This window comes from Monodon monoceros, unplaced genomic scaffold (genome assembly GCF_005190385.1).
Source record: "Monodon monoceros isolate NGI ecotype Baffin Bay Population unplaced genomic scaffold, NGI_Narwhal_1 Super_Scaffold_15, whole genome shotgun sequence".
Taxonomy (NCBI): domain Eukaryota; kingdom Metazoa; phylum Chordata; class Mammalia; order Artiodactyla; family Monodontidae; genus Monodon; species Monodon monoceros.
This window is the reverse complement of record NW_021703771.1, coordinates 37,962,660-37,985,784: the sequence shown is the minus strand read 5'-3', so window position 1 is coordinate 37,985,784 and position 23,125 is coordinate 37,962,660. Positions and strand designations below refer to the sequence as shown.

The 23,125-nt window shown below is 37.7% G+C and overlaps 1 protein-coding gene across 1 annotated transcript in view; it reads left to right on the top strand.

Moving 5' to 3' along the window:
- Positions 1-21,504, top strand: part of SEC63 (SEC63 homolog, protein translocation regulator) — a 68,925-nt gene extending 47,421 nt beyond the window's left edge. Inside the window, exons 15-21 of the mRNA XM_029223943.1 lie at positions 4,330-4,389; positions 4,591-4,764; positions 8,338-8,496; positions 10,266-10,367; positions 15,689-15,787; positions 19,367-19,471; positions 20,428-21,504. Coding sequence (XP_029079776.1) covers positions 4,330-4,389; positions 4,591-4,764; positions 8,338-8,496; positions 10,266-10,367; positions 15,689-15,787; positions 19,367-19,471; positions 20,428-20,571 — 843 coding nt within the window. The 3' untranslated portion in view covers positions 20,572-21,504. The remainder of the gene's footprint in view (positions 1-4,329; positions 4,390-4,590; positions 4,765-8,337; positions 8,497-10,265; positions 10,368-15,688; positions 15,788-19,366; positions 19,472-20,427) is intronic.
- The last annotated feature ends 1,621 nt before the right edge of the window (positions 21,505-23,125 follow it).

The following is a 23,125-nucleotide window of genomic DNA, read 5'->3' as shown; positions in this document are numbered from 1 at the left end:
TGGATGATCTGTCCATTGGTGTAAGTGAGGTGTTAAAGTCCCCCACTGTTACTGTGTTACTGTCGATTTCCTCTTTTATAGCTGTTAGCAGTTGCCTTATGTATTGAGGTGCTCCTGTGTTGGATGCATATATAATTATAATTGTTATATCTTCTTCTTGGATTGATCCCTTGATCATTATGTAGTGTCCTTCCTTGTCTCTTGTAATGTTTATTTTAAAGTCTATTTTATCTGATATGAGTATTGCTACTCCAGCTTGCTTTTTTTTTGTTCCCGTACGTGGGCCTCTCACTGCTGTGGCCTCTCCCGCTGCCGGAGCACAGGCTCCGGACGCACAGGCCCAGCGGCCATGGCTCACGGGCCCAGCTGCTCCGCAGCATGTGCGATCCTCCCGGACCGGGGCACAAACCCACATCCCCTGCATCAGCAGGCAGACTCTCAACCACTGCGCCACCAGGGAAGCCCTCCAGCTTTCTTTTGATTTCTGTTTGCATATCTTTTTCCATCCCCTCACTTTCAGTCTGTATGCGTCCCTAGGTCTGAAGTGGGTCTCTTGTAGACTGCACATATATGAGTCCTGTTTTTGTATCCATTCAGCGATCCTATGTCTTTTGGTTGGAGCATTTAGTCCATTCACGTTTAAGGTAATTATCGATATGTATGTTCCTCTGACCATTTTCTTAATTGTTTTGGGTTTGTTTTTGTAGGTCCTTTTCTTCTCTTGTGTTTCCCACTTAGGGAAGTTCCTTTGGCATTTGTTGTAGAGATGGTTTGGTGGTGCTGAATTCTCTTAGCTTTTGCTTATCTGCAAAACTTTTGATTTCTCTGTCGAATCTGAATGAGATCCTTGCTGGGTAGAGTCATCTTGGTTTTAAGTTCTTCCCGTTTATCACTTTAAATATATCATGGCACTCCCTTCTGGCTTGTAGAGTTTCTGCTGAGAAATCAGTTGTTAACCTTATGGGAGTTCCCTTGTATGTTATTTGTCATTTTTCCCTTGTTGCTTTCAGTAATTTTTCTTTGTCTTTCATTTTTGTCAATTTGATTACTTTGTGTCTCGGCGTGTTTCTCCTTGGGTTTATCCTGCCTGGGACTCTCTGCACTTCCTGGACTTGGGTGGCTATTTCCTTTCCCACGTTAGGGAAGTTTTCAACTATAATCTGTTCAAATATTTTCTCGAGTCCTTTCTCTCTCTCTTCTCCTTCTGGGACCCCTGTAATGCGAATGTTGTCCCATTTAATGTTGTCCCACAGGTCTCTTAGGCTGTCTTCATTTCTTTTCATTCTTTTTTCTTTATTCTGTTGTGCTGCAGTGAATTCCACCATTCTGTCTTCCAGGTCACTTATGCGTTCTTCTGCCTCAGTTATTCTGCTATTGATTCCTTCAAGTGTATTCTTCATTTTAGTTATTGTATTGTTCATCTCTGTTTGTTCTTTAATTCTTCTAGGTGTTTGTTCTTTAGTTCTTCTAGGTCTTTGTTAAACATTTCTTGCATCTGCTCAATCTTTGCCTCCATTCTTTGTCCAAGGTCCTGGATCATCTTCACTATCATTATTCTGAATTCTTTTTCTGGAAGGTTGCCTATCTCCACTTTATTTAGTTGTTTTTCTGGGGTTTAATCTTGTTCCTTCATGTGGTACAAAGTCCTCTGCCCTATCATTTTGTCTGTCTTACTGTGAAGGTGGTTTTCCTTCCACAGGCTGCAGCATTGTAGTTCTTCTTGCTTCTGCTGTCTGCCCTCTACCTGCTTCTTTTTAGTCAATTCTTGAGAATGTACTCCCTTTTATTTTTATTTTAAAAAGTACAGTAAAATTAGCTTTTTTTCCCTAATTATGTGAAAAATTCATGCTGTGTGGGGAAAAAAATTTAGGCAATGCAGAAAAGTATAGGAAGAAATTAAAATCACCTAAAATTCTACCACTCTGAGATCATCAGTTTTGAAGCTCATACCTTTAGCTAGCCTAAAGCATGAATACCCACAGAGTTAAATGATATTTTTATCATGGATCCCTTATCTCACTCCTGCTCCCTCAGGAAACCTCCTTGTCATACCCAGATGACCAGAATTCAGTCTTGTGTAAATCTTTTTGTACCTTTCTCCATGCTCATGTTTACTATCTGGACCTTTTCAGTGCATATATGTACATGCATATATATGTATACTGGTAGTTTTCTCATTCTTTTTCATTAAATCCAGTCATAATGTATATGTTTCCTGCATCTTGTTTTTCTCAGTTTCTGTTACATATTTATATTACCTCCCAAGCCAAGTATAACTCCCAAGTTTCAACTACAGTTGTAACTCATTTTTAATAGACTGTAGTATTTCAGCTCAGTTTTATTCAGCCAGTGGTAGATTTTAGCCTATTCTACTCAGATCTATTGGCATCTGTAGGAAACCTATGCTACCTTTTGTTTTGTTTTGTTTTGTTTTTGTTTTTTTTTGTGTGTGTTTTTTTTTGCGGTACGCGGGCCTCTCACCGCTGTGGCCTCTCCTGCTGCGGAGCACAGGCTCCGGATGCACAGGCCCAGTGGCCATGGCTCACGGGCCTAGCCGCTCCATGGCATGTGGGATCCTCCCAGACCGGGTCACGAACCTGTGTCCCCTGAATCGGCAGGCGGACTCAACCACTATGCCAGCAGGGAAGCCCACCTATGCTACCTTTAAAACCCATGTCTAGAACCTCTGGTAGGAAAAGCATATTTTGTAGTAGGACATATCAAATCAAAGATACTGATTTTATGGTAGCAAGTGGTAAGGAAGCATTTGTATCATGGACTCTGAATGAGAGGTGCCTCCTGGGAGAAGAGGAAGCTCTAAGCCAGTGGCCAGGATTGGGTTTAGAATCTAGACTTACACTGCCTACAGGCTTTGAAATTCCCAGCCTGAGAAATGAGCACAAAATTGGCCTTGGGCTGTTGACACTTCTCAGGTAATTAGTAAAAGAAAAAGCAAAAGTGCCCTGGAGGAAGGGAAAGAATCAAGTATTTATCTTTCAGTTCTTGCATCAGTTGTATCTCAGCATAATTAAGCATTAGAACCCAACTAATAAGTGAAGAAATGAAGTAGAGATAATAGAATTAGGCTAGAGGCTGGCAGACTTTTTCCATAAAGGTCCAGTTATTAAATAATATGTTCAGGACTTCCCTGGTGGCACAGTGGTTAAGAATCCACCTGGTAATGCAGGGGAAATGGGTTCGAGCCCTGGTCCAGGAAGATCCCACATGCTGCGAAGCAAATAAGCCCGTGAGCCACAACTACTGAGCCTGCACTCTAGAGCCCACGAGCCACAACTGCTGAAGCCCGCGCTCCTCGAGCCCATGGTCCATAACAAAAGAAGCCACAGCAATGAGAAGCCCGCGCACCAAAACAAAGAGTAGCCCCCACCCACCGCATCTAGAGGAAGCCTGCGCATAGCAACGAAGACCCAACGCAGCCAAAAATAAATTAATTAATTAAAAAAATTGATATGTTCGGTTTTTACAGGCCATACAGTCTCTGTAGCAACTGCTGAACTCACAAATGGGCCTAGTTGTGTTCTAATAAAACTTTGTTTAAAAAGCAGACAGTGAGCCGTAGTTTGCTGACTGATGCATTAGGCCAACAGTTTGAGCCCAACAGTTATTGTTTTCACTTGTTAGTTTTAATAATTCTAGGGAGTTTATGAAACACAACCCATATCACTTGTCATCTTCTAGTATAGATTCTTGCTAAATTCTTACTGGATTTCAAATCCTAAATTTATAGCTTCTGTACTGATTCTAAATGGATTATTTGGTGGGTGGGTATGTCTTTAGGATATGTAGATTTGGTGTTCCACTTCTTAGTTATATCTAAGTTATATCAGTTATATCAACAATATCACTTAAAATCATAAATAAACTAATATTGGTCTCATGAAGTTTTAATGTTAGAGAATAATGTAATATATTCAAATTCTCATAACTTTAAAATAGTCATGTCTTATTACTATTAGAATAAAAGTAAAAATTTAAATTATGAAATATGACTCACTTATCATGAGTTTACATATTTTAAGGCATTGCATTTATGAATTTAAGTAGAATGTACTTCTCAAAATATATTCAAGACAGATGTGAGATATTTCAGAAGGTAACTTCTAAAGCATCATTTAGTGATTGCTAAATTTGCACACATACATCATTTAGTAATTGCTTCGAGTCTCCTGTCTATCCATGGTTTTGTCCCCACCCCCTGCAATTGTCAGCCGTTAAAAAACTTACTGATAACATATATTGAACGCTTGCTTTATCAGAAAGATAAATATAGGTTGACAGACTTTATATTTTTCTTCTCGCTACCTGTAGGAAGTATTTGAAAAGGAGCAGTCCATCTGTGCTGCAGAGGAACAGCCAGCAGAAGATGGGGTAAAAACTTCAGTTTTCCTATCTATCTTTCATGGTGAAATAACTGTTTTGTTTAGTTCTCTGATTTATATTGCTGTGGGAGAGTAATTCACTTTACTACAACATTTATTAGTTTAGTCATTTCCATCTAAAATTTACTATGACTTCCAAATGAAACTAGTGCTACAACTTCTGAGTGTGCATGTGTGTTGTGATTTACAGCAGGGTGATACTAACAAGAACAGAACAAAAGGAGGATGGCAACAGAAGAGTAAAGGACCCAAGAAAACTGCTAAATCAAAAAAAAAGAAACCTTTAAAAAAAAAACCTACACCTGTGCCCTTATCACAACCAAAGCAACAGAAACAAAAGCAGGCTAATGGAGTCGTTGGGAGTGTAAGTTTATTATCTTATGTAAAGATTATTTTTATTATCATCTTTATTGAGGTCTAACATACACTAAAATGTTCAAATCTTTTTTTTTTTTTTTGCGCGGTACGCGGGCCTCTCACTGTTGTGGCCTCTCCCGTTGCGGAGCACAGGCACCGGACGTGCAGGCTCAGCGGCCATGGCTCACGGGCCTAGCCACTCCGCGGCATGTGGGATCTTCCCGGACTGGGGCACGAACCCGTGTCCCCTGCATTGGCAGGCGGACTCTCAACCACTGCGCCACCAGGGAAGCCCCTAAAATGTTCAAATCTTATGTGTACAGCTCCTGAAGTTTTACAATTGTGTGTACCCATGATACCCAGATCAAGATATAAAACCTTACCAGCACCCTAAAAGGCTCTCTTGTACCCTTCTCAGTCAGTGACCCCTCCATCCACCCCCACGGCCTTCCCCACTATTCTGACTGTTAGGACCATAGATTAGTTTTGCCTGTTCTTAAAATTCCTGTAAGTGGAATTGTTTGGCTGCTTTCATTCAACATAGTGTCTTTGACATTCATCTGTACAGTGTGTAGCAGCAGCTGTGTGTGTGTGTGTGTGTGTGTGTGTGTGTGAGAGACAGAGAGAGACAGAGAGAGAGAGAGAGAGATTCCATTATATGAATATACCACAATTTATCTGTTCTGTGATTGGTGGACATTATGGGTTTTTCTAGTTTTTGCCTATTCTGAATAAAGATGTTCTGCTTTTGTACATGTCATTTTGTGGACATTCATTTTTCTTGGGTATGTACCTAGCAGTGGAATTGCTGGGTCGTAAAATAGGTGTATGTTTAACTTGTTGAAAGAGCGCATTTTCTGAAGTTGTACCATTTTTTGGTCCTACCAACAAAATATGAGTCCCGTTCCACCCTCACCAATACTTGGTTTTACCGTTCTTTTTTATTTTAGCCACTGTGATGGATTTGTGGTGGTATCTGTGTGTGTGTGTGTGTGTGTGTGTGTGTGTGTTTCCTGTGTGTGGTTTTATTTACCTGATGACTAATGATATTGAGCACCTTTTCATGTACATACTGGCCATTTGGATATCCTCTTTTATTTTGGGGTTTTTCTTCTTATGGATTTGTAGGATTCCTTTATGTATCCTGGATATGAGTCCCTTTTAGCTCTCTTAATGGAGCTTTTGATGGTTCTTAATTTTAATAAAGTCTGTTTCATCAGTCTTTATGGTTAGTGCTTTCGTGTCCTGTTAGAGACATCTTTGCCTATCCCAAGGACACAAGGAACGGAAGATGTTTTTGTTTTCTTCTATGAGTATTATTATTTTACTTGTTAAATTTAGCTCTGTTATATCTTAAATTTTTGTCAATAGTGTGAGATTGGGATTATGGACCACTTATTTTAGCACCATTTATTGGAAAGATCATTCTTTCCTCTCTGAATTGCAATAGTGATTTGTTGTAAAAAAGTTGCCATTAAGTGTATATGTGCAAATCTGTTTATGGACTTTCTAGTCCATTCCACTGATTATTTGTCTCTTCTTGTGCCAGTACCACACTGTCTTAATTATTGTGGCTTTATTTTAACTCTTAAAATATGGTCATGTAAGTCCTCAAACTCTTATTTTACTTCTTCAAAATTGTCTTGACTATTTTAGGTCCTTTGCATTTCCAGCTAAAATTTTAGAATAAGCTTGAGAATTTCCACCCAAAAAAAGCTGCTGGAATTCAGATTGGTATTGTGTTTACTCTGTGGTTCAGTATGGGAAGAATTCACAGGTTAACAGTATTGACTCTTTTTATTCATAATTATGCTTTATCTTTATTAACTGGATCTTCCTTAATTTTTCTCAGCAGTGTTTTGTGATTTCCATTGGCAGAGGATATGACACATCTTTCATTAGATTTACTCCTGTGTGTTTGATCCTTTCTAGTGCTATTGCAAATAACATTAAAAAAATTCATTCTTCAGTGTTTATTGCTGGTGTATAGAAGTGTAGTTGCCTTCTAAATATTACCTTATATCAAGGATTCTTGATGAATTGACAGTAATTCTAACTATTTGTAGGTATTTAAATAAAAAGATTTTCTACATACACAATCATGCCATCTGGGAATAAAGACAGCTTTACTTTAATCTTTATGTGGTTTCTTCCTTTCTGCCTTACTGTACTGGCTAGAACTTTCAATGTAATGTTGATTAGAAGTAGAAGTGAAGATGGCAGTCACCCTTTTCTTATTGTTGATCTCATGGAGAAAGCAAACATTATTTCACCACTAAGTATGACGTTAGGTATAGGGTTTTTATAGATATTCTCTATCAGGTTAAGGAGGTGTTCCCTCTATTCCCAGTTTGGTTTTTTATCATGAGATGATTGTATGATTTTTCTCCTTTCTGTTAATGTGACTAATTATACTGATGAATTAAAAAAATTTAAACTGTCCTTGTATTCCTGGAACAAATCTCATTTGCTCATAACATAGTATTTTTAAAATATTTATCTGGATTTAGTAATATTTTGTTTAGGATTCCTGCATCTATTTTTATGAGAGAATATTGGTTTGTCATTCTTCTTTCTTGTAATATTCTTGTGACGTTTTGGATCACGTTTATGCTGGCCTCATTAAACAAGTTAGGGATTATTCTCTTTCTTTTTTCTGGAAGGGTGTATAAGATTGGGTTGTTTCTTATTTGGAAGAATTACCTAGAGAAGCCATATGGGCTTGGAGTTTGAAAAAGGATTTAATTGTAGAGTCCATTTATTTAACATATTCCACTTTTTTTCTTATATCAGTTTTAGTAAATTGTGTTTTTCAAGGACTTTGTCCATTTCCTCTAAGTTGTCAAATTTATTGACAAAGTTATTCATAATATCCTTATTTTTAATGTCTTTTGGATCTGTAGTTATGTCTCTTTTATTCCTAATATTGGTAATCTGTATTGTCTCTTTTTTTCTTTGATCAGTCTTGCCTAATAAAATTTATCAATTTTATTAATCTTTTTAAAGAACCAATGTTTGGTTTTGTTTGGGTTTCCCTTTTGCATATCTGCTTTCTCTTTAATTGAATTCTGATCTGTATTATTCACTACTACTTTCATTGCATTTAATTTGCTATTCTTTTTCTTCTTGAAATGGATTTTGTCTGGGACAGTGACTTTCCTTACTGCATTATACTCCTTATTGAAGATGATATTAAATTCCCAAAGCAGTACTATAAACTTCTCATTTCTCCTTCTCAAATAAAATATATTGTATAATTGGTGTTTGTGAAAGATGAGCCATCTTAGCCATTGTGGTAGTATATTTTGTGAATAGAAATAAAATATTTTTGTTTTACAAACTATGAAGACTGAATAAAATAACTGACAAAAAGACAAATAAGCCAAATGTTAAAAGTCTTCAGTCTGACTCCCACATATTTATACATAAAAATGTTTATAGTTCTCTAAAATTCTGCATGAATAGTGAAATTGTAATCTTGAGCCAGTTTAATTATAATGACAGTAAATTAGTTTCAGGGACTCAGAATGGTATATTCATTGAGACATTCAGAGCTTTTGTGGTTGCTTTTTCCTTTTAGGAAGCTGCAGTAAAGGAAGATGAAGAAGAAGTTTCTGACAAAGGCAGTGACTCTGAGGAAGAAGAAACCAATAGAGACTCTCAAAGTGAAAAAGATGATGGTAGTGACAGAGACTCTGATAGAGAGCAAGATGAAAAACAAAGCAAGGATGATGAAGCAGTAAGACTTATAAGTTTAAATAATTGGAGTTATACCTCTGATGATAGTTTTGGTTTCTATTGTTGTTTTTCCTTTGCTTGCTTACTTTTTTTGCTTGTCTTAAGCAATACCAGTATATTTTATAATCTTATATTACTTTTACAGAATGTTTTTGAGGGATGGTAGTTGTAATTATAAAGAAAAATTATTTCTAACAAGATTGGAAATCCTAATTTTCTTAAATCTTAAATTGTTAGATGGGGTAGGACCTGGGTCTGAGGTGAAGTCAGTTTGTTCTCTTAAGGCAATTTTCTGTGTTATCTGGAAATATGAGTAAGGAAAGGTGGATTATGAAATAGGTAGCAGTTACTTGGAAGAGGATCTCAAAAGTTCCAGGAAATGTTTAGGGTGAAGAAACATTACTGTGGGCTGTAACGCCAAGAAGTTGGTTAAGGTAAAAGCTGCATTTACGGAATGCCACCTCGTTTCAAGAGGTATATAAGACATTAAGGAAAGGGCTGTCACTAAGGAATTAAGATTGTGAGGGTAAAGGGAATAGAAAAAAATCTCGTGGCATGGCATTAAGTTGCACATGATTTATGAGAAAGCTGTAGAAAAGAATATTTGGTGGACAAATAACGGTCCTTAGAGGCTAACTGTAAATTAACTGTAACCTGATCAGCCATTTTCTTTATGTTTGTGGTGTTCATGACTGGGCCATTGATCTAAAAGTAACCCTTATGGTTTAGGAATTTAAAAGAGATTCCCTGAACAGCCTCTGAAGCAAAAGCAGAGGCCAAAAAAAGGAAAAAGTAAAAGGGCAAAGGATAAAGGTATACAGAAATAATGTACTTGCCCTTGGGAATGGTGGGAGAAAAATAAGGATGACTGTTTTTAGCAGTTGCTGGCCCTTGAGTGTTTTTGTACTTTGATAATTAAGTTGATTGCCAGGAAATTAAAACCTATCAAAGAAATTATTCCCCCACCCTTGTTTTGAGAAAGAGTTGACATATTTCTTTCTGACTGTATTAGGGTTAGTAGAGGTGACTAGGTTAGTAGGGTTTTGATAAACTAGTTTCTTCAGATGACCAAGAAATACGTTCATTCAATTGACAAATAATTATACAAATAACAAATAATTACTCATTATCTGTCACACTGCAAGCACTGTGTTAGATGATAGGAATGCAAAGCCAAACGTGCAATAGTTTCTGCCCTTGAATGATAGTAGCCTGATGGAGAAGGCAGACTTGTAAGTAAGCATTATAGTACCAAAGAGACTATGCACGTTGTGCAAGGGGCAGTGATGGCACAAAGGGAGGAGTGATCAACTCAGCTCTGGGGTAGAGGACGATTTGTGGGACTCAGGAACTCATACTTTAGACTTCAGCTGCTCCTGAAAGAATAATGAGTAGGAATTTAGCAGGTAGAGAAAAAAGAAAACAAAAATCTAAACAGGGTTTAGGAGGAGTGAAATAGCTGGTGAGGTCAGAGAAGGCTAGGTTGTTGGAAATGACTAGAAGAAAAAGTGCAGGGAGGAAAACAGTGATAGGAGACTGGAGAGACAGGTCCAGATCAGGTCATGATTGGCTGTGTAGTTCATACTAGACGGGTTAGAGTTGATTTATGAAAAGAAGCATTGTAAGTCTGGGGCAGGGAAATGATCAGATTTGTGGGACTGAACTCAGTAGTAGTTAGCGTTGTCAGGAATAACATCGGGAAGAAGACGGACACCCCTCAAAATGATTGAAAACATGCTTGATTTCAAAGATTTAATTTTCACTTCACAGGAGTGGCAAGAATTACAACAAAGTATACAGCGAAAGGAGCGAGCTCTGCTGGAAACCAAATCAAAGATAACACATCCTGTTTATAGTCTTTACTTTCCTGAGGTGAGTTATACACAGCCTAGTGTTTTCCTTATTCTATTCAGATATTTCTTAGTTGCTTTTTAATCTCTCTGTGGTGTGTATTGGCTCAAACGTGCTGAATGTGGTCTGTTCTTGATAGACCACATTTTTGAAGGCTATATTTCAACGTAAATCATTTTTAGTGAATGTGTTGTTTAAAAGGAGGGTTGTTAACTTTTTAAGTACTTCTGTCTTTTCTGCGCCCAGATTACTGAGAGTTGTGCTTAATGATGATTTTTCATTAGCAGTTCAGGCAGTCCTAGTTGGACAAATGCATATTTTGCCTATGACTGTATGGCTGTTATGAATCTCACAATTCTGTCATGTTTTAAATAGGATGAAAATGTTCTTAAATTTTCCCCATGGTTTTTCTCTGAGGGTTCTCTACTGGCCACCTGTAGCCACTAGACTTGCTCCAATAATTGCCCTGGTCCATGGGAAGAGGCAAGCCCATGGCTGAGGGACCCACTAAGTTCAGTAGGAGCTGAGCCCCAAGCTCAGGACAGATCATGGCAGTGCTGTTTGTTCCCTTGTGCTTGTTTATGTTGTGACTGTGGCCTGTTCAACTTTTGATCTCTTTGATACGCTATGTTGTTTGTCTTTCAGATGAATTTGGGATCTGCTTGATGTATTGCATTTGTGGATGATTTTGTCTGTGGCTAGAGATCAAGGACTGGTTGCCTCTTAGTTTAGCGAAGCTGTTCCGTAGACTGCCTTGCAGCTTTGCCACAGAACCTTGTGCTTACCACTCATGTTTGGCAGGTGATTTCATGTATAAATCTGCTTTCTGCTCTAGAACATCAATCTCTAGTTGCTGGGGGCTGCTGAAGGCAAATTCCTAAGTGATTTGGCTCTCCTAATAATAAATGAGTGGCTCTGCACAGACTTTTGTTTTGACTTGGAGAGAAGTCAGCCCAGGATTCCATCTTACTGTGTGCACTGATCTTCTGGCATGTCCTGAGCTATAGCCCATCTGTTAGGGGCATTTTGCCCATTGCAGTGTAGTCTGCCAACACCAAAGCTCCTGAAATCAAGCGAATAAATTCCACTCATTGATTGGTTTTAAAAGTACCATGGGGGCTTCCCTGGTGGCGCAGTGGTTGAGAGTCTGCCTGCCGATGCTGGGGACACGGGTTCGTGCCCCAGTCTGGGAAGATCCCACATGCCGTGGAGCAGCTGGGCCCGTGAGCCATGGCCGCTGAGCCTGCGCGTCCGGAGCCTGTGCTCCACAATGGGAGAGGCCACAACAGTGAGAGGCCCACGTACCGCAAAAAAAAATAAGGTACCATGGGATGCTGTAAGCTGCATAATTTGTACCCTTATAATAGACAGCTTCATTTTAGACCATGCTTAGTTACTAAGCAAAGCATTCATTTACTCCCTTAGAACATTTTAGCAGTGAAAATGCCTTCTTGTAATTTCATCTACATGGTAAATATCTCAAAGTGTCATTTATCAGATAAACTTTATTTAGGATTTTCCTAACATCTACCTGTCTACCTTCCCATGTACCTACCTAACCACCATACTACCCACTTAAATTACTTAAAGTTTTATGTTAATAATTGACTTACATGTTAATTGCAGCTCATATGTTTAATAAGTTAAGAATGGTTGGGAATCTCACACAACAGAAACAGTTTTGTTTAAAGTGCAAATAACTCATGGTAGAACATCTTTTCCACTTTCACCGTGTGCATCAAGAGAGCGTAGGTGCAGTGCCATAGATTGATAGTCACTAGCTTCTTTTTTTTTTTTTACACAACAGATCTGCTCTTTTTTTTTAAATTTTCTTTTATTTATTTATTTATTTAGGCTGCATTGGGTCTTTGTTGCTGTATGCGGGCTTTCTCTAGTTGCGGCGAGCAGGGACTACTCTCTGTTGAGTTGCGTGGGCTTCTCATTGCTGGGGCTTCCCTTGATGCGGAGAACGAGCTCTAGACACGTGGGCCTCAGTAGTTGTGGCTAGCAGGCTCTAGAGTGCAGGCTCAGTAGTTGTGGCACACGGGCTTAGTTGCTCCACCGCATGTGGGATTTTCCCAGACCAGGGCTCAAACCTGTGTCCCCTGCATTGGCAGGTGGATTCTTAACCACTGCGCCACCAGGGAAGTCCCAAATAGTCACTAGCTTCTTAATAAATAGTATTCTTGAGTGAATCTCATTTTAATCAAATAGCATGCATGGGAGGTGGAGGGTGGGAGGCATTCTCTAAGTGGAGATAAAGAATAAATGCACATTTTGAATATACCCCTCTGCTTCTCATATTAATACATGTTCTGGTAATTATATTTCTGATAATGAAATGTCAGACCACTTAAATAGTAGAGATGTTTACCTCATTTCATTAATAATCATAACTTTAAAAATTATTATTGATATATAGTTGAAATACAACATCACATTAGTTTCAGGTATACCATATAGTGAGTTGACATTTGCATACATTATGAAATGGTCACCACAATAAGTCTAGTAACCATCTGTTCCCATACAGAGTTATTACAATATTATTGATCATATTCCTTATGCTGTATATTACATCCCCATGGCTTATTTATTTTATAACTAGAGGTTTGTACTTCTTAATCTCCTTCACTTATTTCTCCCCCTACCCCCACCCCTCTGGCAACTACTGGTTTGTTCTCTATATCTGTGAGTATGTTTTCATTTTGTTTTGTTTTTTAGATTCTACAAATAAGTGAGATCATATGGTATTTGTCTTTCTCTCACTTCACTTAACATGATATCCTCTAGGTCCATCCACATTGTTTCAAATGTCAAGATTTCGATTCTTTTTTTATGGCTAAGTAATATTCCATTGTATATATGTACCACATCTTCTTTGTCCATTCATCCATCAATGGATACTTCAGTTGCTACCATATCTTTTTTTTTTTTTTTTTGCGGTATGCGGGCCTCTCACTGTTGTGGCCTCTCCCGTTGCGGAGCACAGGCTCCGGATGCGCAGGCTCAGCGACCATGGCTCACGGCCCCAGCCTCTCCACGGCATGTGGGATCTTCCCGGACTGGGGCACGAAGCCGTGTCCCCTGCATCGGCAGGGGGACTCTCAAACACTGCACCACCAGGGAAGCCCCATATCTTGACTACTGTAAATAATGATGAGGTGAATTGCTGTGTACATACCTTTTCAAATTAGCAACTTTGTTTTCTTGGGGTAAATTGCCAGAAGTGAAATTGCTGAATCATATGGTAGTTGTATTTTTAATTTTTTGAGGATCCTCCATACTGTTTTCCATAGTGGCTATATAAATGTAACTGTAATTTTATTGTGCTCTGTGTCCTAGGCAGTTTAACAGATATTTTATTTGTATTATCTCGGTTTATCTTCACAACACAGTGTGAGGTAGGCATTCATTACTTAACAGAGAAAAAAGTGAGGTTTAGAGAAGTGAAATAATCAGGTCTGGATGGCTTTAAAACAGGCATTGGCAAACTACTGCCTACAGACAAATCTGCCTCCTGGCCTGTTTTGTAAATGAAGTTTTATTGGAACAGAGTCACACTCATTCCTTTTGCAATACAGTGGCAGAGTTGAGTAGTTGCAGCAGAGACTCTTTGGCTCACAAAGGCCAGATGTTTATACAGTTGGCCCTCGGTGTCTGTGGGTTTTGCATCTGCAAATACAGAGGGCCAACTGTACCATGACACTTTATGTAAGAGACTTGAGCATCTATGAATTTTGGTATCCTGGAGGTGGCGTGGTCCTGGAACCAATCTCCTGTGAGGTACAACTGAACTCCATTTTGAGTCTGTTATGTTTTACCCATTTTGTGTGTGCAGAACACTCATAGACGAACATATATATACACATATACCTGTTGTGGTAGTCTTAACCCTTGGGTTGAGCAGAAGTTGGGTTAATCATGCACTTGTGATCTGTTATTCTGCTTATTAATGTTGCACTGCCTTGGAGTTTAAGGCATTTAAACAAAAACTTTTAGCTGAACTTAGTGTAGCATTATTAGAAAGATAATAAAACAAATTTTAATATCTTAGGATTGAAATGCAATAGAAAGTGCAAGTGTTTTTGGCTTAGAAACAAACATTTTTCCTACGAAACTATTTTCAGTAAAAGTTATTTTTTTTAACCTTCTTTTGGATAATTGAGACTTTAGAATAGTCTATTGTTTTTTTGGTTGATTATTTGGAATATCCTAGGGTTTATTTTTAGCTACAAAACATTTTTTTTTTTAAAGCCATTTTAGAAAGATATTGTCTCTATCCAGTTCTTAAACAGTGGATGCGAAGAAGATGACTGTTTAGTTACTGACCTGTGCTGTAATACAGTGATAATTGCTGGGCACACTGAAGTTTTGTACTTCCAGACTAGTCTTCTAATTTTTGTTTTAATAGATTTTTGTCCCTGTCAGTGCTCTCTGCTACCATTGTGCATTCTGGTGGCAATTTTTTTACCCAGCTCTTTTTCTGGTCCTAATCTTTTATGAAGTACAACTAAAAATGCTGAGCTTATTAAAATCATGTGCAGTAAAAGGTATAAACAGGCTCTTAGAATCTGAGATGCTCTCTTATGAGTAATGTGTTTTAATATATTAATTTCTGATATTGTTGTAAGTCCGTTCCACTCCTACTTTCTGGCTTTTGCTTATTACTAGGTAACATTACTAAGATTATTTGCTAAATGATATTGTAATAGTTCATACTGTTTTCTTTTTTAGCATATCTTTTGTCATTTACAATTAATCAGGGGTTTTTAATACAGAGGTTCATCAATAGCGTTTAAGGGGCCATTTGAAACACCAAAATTACATACAAAAGTGTTGTGGAGAGCGGATCTACAAATGGTTAAGAACAATTTATTCATTCAGTAAATATTTATTGACATCTATTTTGTACCAGGCACTGAGTCTGTGCTGGGGATACAGCAACGAATAAAACAAGGAAAATACAGTTGGCCCTCCGCATCTGTGGGTTTTGAATCCATGGATTTGACCAACTGTGGATTGAAAATGTTAGGGGGGTACATTCCAGAAAGTTCCAAAAGGCAAAACTTGAATTTGCTGGGTACTGGCATAGCATTTACGTTGTATTAGATATTGTAAGTAATCTAGAGATGAAACAAATCATATGCAAATGTGACACCAGTTTATATAAAGGATGTGAGCATTCATGGATTTTGGTGTCCACATTGTGGGTGTGGGGGGGCGTGTCTGGAACCAGTCCCCCTCAGGTACCAAGGGATAACCATACCGCTAAAATGAGACAAGGCAAAATTGTATTTCTCTAACTCTTTTTGGTTATTTATATTTATTTTTCTTTGCAGGAAAAACAAGAATGGTGGTGGCTTTATATCGCAGATAGGAAGGAACAGACATTAATATCTATGCCATATCATGTGTGCACACTAAAAGATACGGAAGAGGTAATTATCCAACAACATTATTTAAATATAGAAAACAGTGTAGAAATCAGTTTATCATATTTGGCTTATTACATTTTATTTAAGACACATTTTATAACTATTCTCTGACATATTTTGGAGGGAGCTCATTGGAAATTTATAACGTAGTGAACTACAACTGGTAGTCTTCTAAAACCTTGTTCTCAACTTATTTTGGGGAGTTTTCACTGTTACTATCTAAGAACACATGCCTTACCTTATCTCCAGAATTTAATTATGTTTTACAAAAATTTATTATTTTTATCCTGTTTGGGTTAGTGCTCAGATATATACCTTTTGTCTTAAAAAACAAATATAAGAACTGGTGATTCGTTTTTTAGAGTGGAATTTTTTGTTACATTGCTTTGTCCGCTGTCAGTGACATCACTAATATAGCTTTGTGATGAACATATTTTGCCCTTGGATTTTCTTCTTGATTTTTTATGTTATTTTTCTAGGAAGAAAGTTCTGTCTACCCGGACTTGGTGGACAAGAGCAAGGCTTTGAATTTCAAGATCTATGATGATGATTTTTAATCCAAAAAGTTTTTTCCCAGCTTTCTAACCAAGTAGTACATGTATGAAGTAGTTTCTTGTTTATTTGACACTTAGAGTTGGTACCAACTTAAGGGTATTTTTGAGAGTAATTTTAACATTTTTTGTGTGTGTGTGCGGTACGTGGGCCTCTCCCGTTGCGGAGCACAGGCTCCGGACGCACAGGCTCAGCGGCCATGGCTCACAGGCCCAGCTGCTCCGTGGCATGTGGGATCTTCCCGGACCAGCGCTCGAACCCGTGTCCCCTGCATTGGCAGGCAGACTCCCAACCACTGTGCCACCAGGGAAGTCCCAGATATTGATATTTTTGAAGAGTCCAGGCAAGGTATTTTATAGAATATCCCTTAATCTGAATTTGTCTTATGGGTTACTCACGCTTATATTCTTCTCAAATATTTTTGGCAAAAATACTGCGTAGGTGATGTAATAACCTTCTTAGTGCATCACATCAGGGGCACATTATATTAGTTTGCCTGATATTGGTGATATATTATGGTTGATCATTTAGTTAAGTCTTTTCTCTGTTGTAAAAAGTATGTCTTCCTCCAATCTGTGGGGTGATACTTGGACACTATGTGAATACCCTGTTCTCCAACAGTCTTTAACCCACTCATTTTAGCATACGTTGATGATTCTTGCCTGAATCAATTTTTACTATGCTGGCTGTATTCAGTGTAGTTTAATTTTATATTTCTCTTAAGAGGGAAACTGTACATCTTTCAGTGTGTTTGAATCATATTTCTTTGTGTGTCTGTTTGTGACCGTCGTTCATTTTTGTTGGGTTATATTGGTCTTTTAAATTGGTTTTGGGACTTTATTTTTGTTTAAATATTATGAAATCAGCCCTTTGTGATATGTGTTGCAGATATTTCTCCCCAGTTTGTTTTACTATTGTGGCTGTTTTTATCAAGCAAAAATAGAAATATTTACTCATTTGTTTATCCATTGGTTTATTTGGGTGTTTGATGGTATGATTTAGTAGTCTTTTTCTTTTATGATTTGTAGGTTTGATGTTACAGTTAGAGGGGCCAAACTTTGAGATTAATTAAAAAAAAAATTCTCCCATGATGTTTTCTAGCTTGTTTGTTTTTTTTATAAATTTATTTATTTTATTTATTTATTTTTGGCTGTGTTGGGTCTTCGTTGCTGGGCGCGGGCTTTCTCTAGTTGCGGTGAATGGGGGCTACTCTCCGTTGCGGTCATGGGCTTCTCATTGCAGTGGCTTCTCTTGTTGCGGAGCATGGGCTCTAGGCACACGGGCTTCAGTAGTTGTGGCATGCGGGCTCAGTAGTTGTGGCTTGCAGGCTCTAGAGCGCAGGCTTAGTAGTTCTGGCGCACGGGCTTAGTTGCTCCGCGGCATGTAGGATCATCCCGGACCAGGGTTTGAACCCGTGTCCCCTGCATTGGCAGGCGGATTCTTAACCACTGCGCCACCAAGGAAGCCCTAGCTTGTTTGTTTTAATGGCAAATTTTAATATATAGTCTTGCCAACAAAATCTGGATTTTGGAAAGTGGAGGCAGATTACCAGAACATCTAAATGTCATCATAAAAATGTATTCTTCCTTTGTCCAAGTGGAGTAGAAACTTCTAAGAGTTTGTAAATTTTTGTATTTGAAGTTCATTAGTATATGATAGGAAATAACGTGTCTTTTTGACCTTGTAAGGCATTGGACATCTGTAAAGAAAAAAACGTATTTCTCCCATGTGTTTCTCCTTTACTCTAACACTACTGCCACACTCTCAACACTTTTGATACCAGTTTGTGGGCTTTTCCCCGCACCAAGCAATTCGCTGTGACACCAGCTGAGTGTCCTGTGGTTTAACTCAGTGCTGACACTGTCTACCTGGATATCTACCTCAGGTTAAGGGTTCAGTCCCACAAGACTGCTGTTCCCCCGCTCTCCATCTTTAGATGCTAGTCACAAGTCCCAGGTTGTCACCTATACTTCTGACCAACTGGCTGTAAATCGTGGTTCCCATGATCCCCCTCCTTGGGTTCAATAATTTGCTAGAATGGCTCACAGAATTCAGGGAAACATATTTACCAGTTTATTATGAAAATAATGTGATAAAGGATATAGATGAATATCCAGATGGAAGAAATACCTAGGGCAGGGTATGTGGGAAGGGGCATGGAGCTTCCATGCTCTTTCTGAGCAATCCACTCTCCCAGCACTTGCACATGTTCACCAACTCGGAAGCTTCCAGAACCCCTACTTCGGGGATTTTTATGGAGGCTTTATCACAAAGGCATAATTGATCATTAATTCAGTTTCCAGCCCTTCTCTGGAGACTGGGGGCGTGGGACTAAAAGTTCTAAGCCTCTCATCATGGTTTGGGCTTTCTGGTGACCAGTCCTCATCTAGGAGCCCACCAAGAGCCACCTCATTAGAAGAGAACTCATTCTTATCCAGGAAATTCCAAGGGATTTATAAGCTCAGTGTCAGGAACCAGAGTCAAAGACCAAATATTAGAACAAAAGATGCTCCTTGTGCTCTTACCACTTAGGAAATTACAGGGGTTTGAGGAGCTCTTTACCTGGAACCGAGGGCAGAGACCAATGTATATATTTTCTATTATCTCACAGCATTTGTCATAGAAATAAGAAAGTTTGGCAAGAACTCTTTCCTCTCTGGTGAAGTCTATTTTAGTCCATTTCATTTATTTTACTTTTATACCCAACTTCATTTCTTCAAGTTGTCAAGACGTGATGGTCAACATAGAACTTGGTCGCTTTAAATATGCTTTCTTGAATTGTGGAGATAGAAATTGACCCCATCAATTCTGCCTCTTTTTGTTTTCTTTTTGTATAGTATATATATGACATAAACATCATATATGTGTGTATTTGTTGTTGTTAGAACTTTTGTAACATTTATTAGGACCTCCTGTGTCATCTGAGTAAACCCTAGCTATTAAATACTCTGGTCTAAATATTTTAGGAGTGAGCTGTTGTTTCTTCCACTCCTCAAAATACAGATTTTAAGTGCTGATTTTATATTCTAGGTAGAACTGAAGTTTCCTGCACCAGGAAAGCCTGGAAATTATCAATATACAGTGTTTCTAAGATCAGACTCCTATATGGGTTTGGATCAGATTAAACCATTGAAGGTAAGAATAATGACTATGCATTGCATATGGTTGTCTGTTTGAATAAGTGCTTAATATACTGGGGAAGGTTTTCTAGTTTTGAAATGTAGAATAATACAAAAAGAGGTCATCTCATACTTTTAGGTAATATACTTGATGGACTACTCTTTCAATAATAAACTTAAGTTGTATTAACAGAGTGTAATGATTTAGAACCTTGAGTATAACTTACATGATACATTTTAATGTGCTGTAATATGCTGTAACTTTACAGGGCCTCACCAAATGGGTTCTGTTTTCTTTAAAAAGCACATGTGTTTTCCCACAGATTCCATTGTAGTGTTTATTGATTTCCAAAACTAATTTGTTTTTGATCATTTTAGAGTATACATTTGTGTATCATTTGGAGCACACTCCCATCAGTGTTTACTGTTTCACTTGAGCTTTTTATAAGAGGCATGCTATTGTGTTAGAGAGATTGTGCTGAAGAAATATTGTTGCACTGTATACTGGAGACCTAAGAGAAGGGAGCCAGCAAAGACATACCTTTTTTTCCCCCACGAGAATACTGCATTTCTTTCCATTGGCTGTAGAATGTTACTTCATGAGTCTGGAGGCTGCAAATAGCTCTTTGGAAGTCACACTTGAGTTTTTCTTCAACAGCAGAAGACTTATTAAGACATTACTCAGTGTTCTCACTCAAGAATCACAATTAGTCATCTTTCGTGCCACAGAATAAATAGTATAAGCTCCTAAAATCAAACTACATTAGAAATTTAACTATACTTACGTGTTAGTAGATTCACCTTTTTATTTCTGGGATGAATATCTGTTCTAAGTATGTTAAATTTAGAGTTAAAAGCATAAAATCTATTTCTTTATAATTGCTGCAGTCAAAGAAACCTTTTCTTTACCAGGTATTTCTCCCATTATTCCTCCCCAAGTTTCTGAAGTCTACATTTAATTCTTTTTTATAGTTGGAAGTTCATGAGGCTAAGCCTGTGCCAGAAAATCACCCACAGTGGGATACAGCAGTAGAGGGGGATGAAGACCAGGAGGACAGCGAGGGCTTTGAAGATAGCTTTGAGGAAGAGGAAGAAGAGGAGGAAGATGATGACTAAGCAGTACTATGAATGGACCACAGTATTTGCACATATTTGCAAATTTTTGCTGTTTTGGAAGTGTGTAATAAACCAGAAACAGTGCAGAACTGATGTTGAAGGAGGTGTTAGTTCTTTACTAGAAATGGGTGCATAATATAACTAGGCAGTGGTGGTGCCTTGGTACAGTCTGAAAAATGCTTAAGGCTTGTGAAAGCCTTTCAAGTATGGGATGGTGCATTTATTTCATCTGCAAATGATAATAAACCCTTTGTTATAACTGTCCAGAAGTGTGGGCTATGTATTATCTGATCATTTATGGTCCCAGTGAAAGTAAAGGTACATGAAAAACAGTCTATAAATGAGCGACTTTTCTTTGTTTAGCTTTAGTTTTAACAAACGTTAAAGTATGATAAACACCACAAATGTTTTAAGTAACATCTGCTCAAGTTTTAATCTCTTGGTAAGCTCTATTCACTTATTGACATTCTGCAGTGATACAAGGGTATTTATAACAGCTCCATTCATAGCTTTAAACATTTTATTTTTGCCTATCTTGGTCGTAAGTTGGCATTCTGTCACATTCCACATAATATAGAGGGCTACATTTTGGGATTTTCCTTCTTTTAATTGCCCAGAGTTATCAGATTATAAAAATGGCTTTTAATGGCTTAAAACATTTTTAAGCCTCTATTTTAGCAGATCAATACAGGATCTAATTCTTTTTATAAGCTATAGATCTAAAAATGATTGTGGGACCATATGTTCTCTGATATTGGTGACTTATGTTATTAAACCTTTTTTAAAAGGTTCATTATAAAAGCTGAAATACATTCTTAGCTTTTAATCTACCTGACTCTATCAGAAGCCTTTTAAGGAAAAATATAACATGCAAACGAGGCATTTTTTTGTATTCATTTTGGACTCCTGTCAATAAAATAGAAGTTTGACTCATTTTACGTTTGTAATGGTGTGTCTTTTTACTCCCAGAAAGGGATATGATAGGATAACTCATTCTTTTATTTTTCAACTAAAAATTTAATAATAATGTACATGACTGCTGAAGTGATTGCTACTTCTGTATACTATAGAAAAACCCATGATTGGGAGGAATTTTCCCCTCACACTCTCACACAGTACAACCTGGAAGGGAGTGCAAATAAAGAGCAGAAATGTGTACATGCTGAGTTATTGAGGTATTACTAGATACGGAGGAAGCATGTCTCTATTATAGGACTGATTGTAATAATCCTCTCCTATCAAAATCTCCACAGACCAAAGTACTCTTGGAATACTAATTTGTGACCTTCTTTACTTAGAAGGTTGTCACTTTCCATGCAGAATTACCACTGGTATTTTGTTACTGCAGTAGTTGGAAATAAAATTTGAAACTTAACCAAAAACATGAATGGGGGGTTTTTGGGTTCTAGATTTAGGATGTAATATTTCCTATAATACGGTCAAAGCAATTTTTTCACTGGAACCTCCCATCACCTATTTTTCTTTTAAAGGTGTTAGTGAGACCCTTCCTTGGGAAGCAGAAGCGCCACTGAGGATTTGTTTCATTTTATAAGTAGAGGGTGGGTTTAATTTTCGAGTCAGGTTTTGCTGGGAAGCTGCTGGCCACCTAAGTGAGGTGGAAGGGAGTGAGCCAGCCTGTAGCATCCAGTGAAAGGAGAGGTTAGAGAAAACGCAGGTGGCATGAAGGCAAGGAAAGTGAGCAAATGAAACAATGTGTAGTATGCGCACTCCTGGTTTTCTTGAAAGATACTTTTCAAGAAAAGTATTTCTATTCTAGTGGCTATTTTGTCTTAAAGAGGCTTTGTAAGTTATTCAAACTGGCTTCTTTCTGGTTTTAAGGCTAGAGGATGGTTTTACAACCCAGTAACTCACCACAGTGCTTAAAAAAACAGCATCACCTCATTAGGAAACCCTACTAGCCTGTTTTCCTTTGCCATTTGTGTGATATGTGTGTACTTCCTAACCAAATAATACATTTTCTTCTAATGAGTCTTTCCATATTGCAATAGTGAAAGAACTGAGCCTTCATTTTATAGTTCTCATCGTTCCAGCAAGTCTCTGAATTCTACATCCCTTCTTTCTTTCTCTATTATTGAGATTTAATAACTAATTTACCCTGGTTTGCATTTAATCAGATGGAAACTTTCACTGAGTGCAGTTTCAGTTTTGTTCCCATCAAGAAACACTGACGTTTTGTCAACAGAATAGATGAATATATAGACGAAAACATTCAGTGTGCATATACAAAGTGAAACTGGTTATTTATGAAATTAAGCTACTTAAATTGTATAATATTTTTCTCTTTAAATTGGTAAAGTACCTATTAAAACAAAAGGTACTCGTCCAGAGGAGACCACAATTGAAAGTCTTTCAGTTGTAAATTTTTGTGTTATGAAACTTGATTTAGGCCCCACATGCATATCTCAATCTTGAAATCAGGTGTTCATGTCCTTTAAAATTTTTTTAAAAAGTTTGTGAATATTTTTTAAAAATTGAGTACATTGAATAAGGTTTTCTGTGTAGAACATTACTGTATTTCTCCCAGCTTGCACTG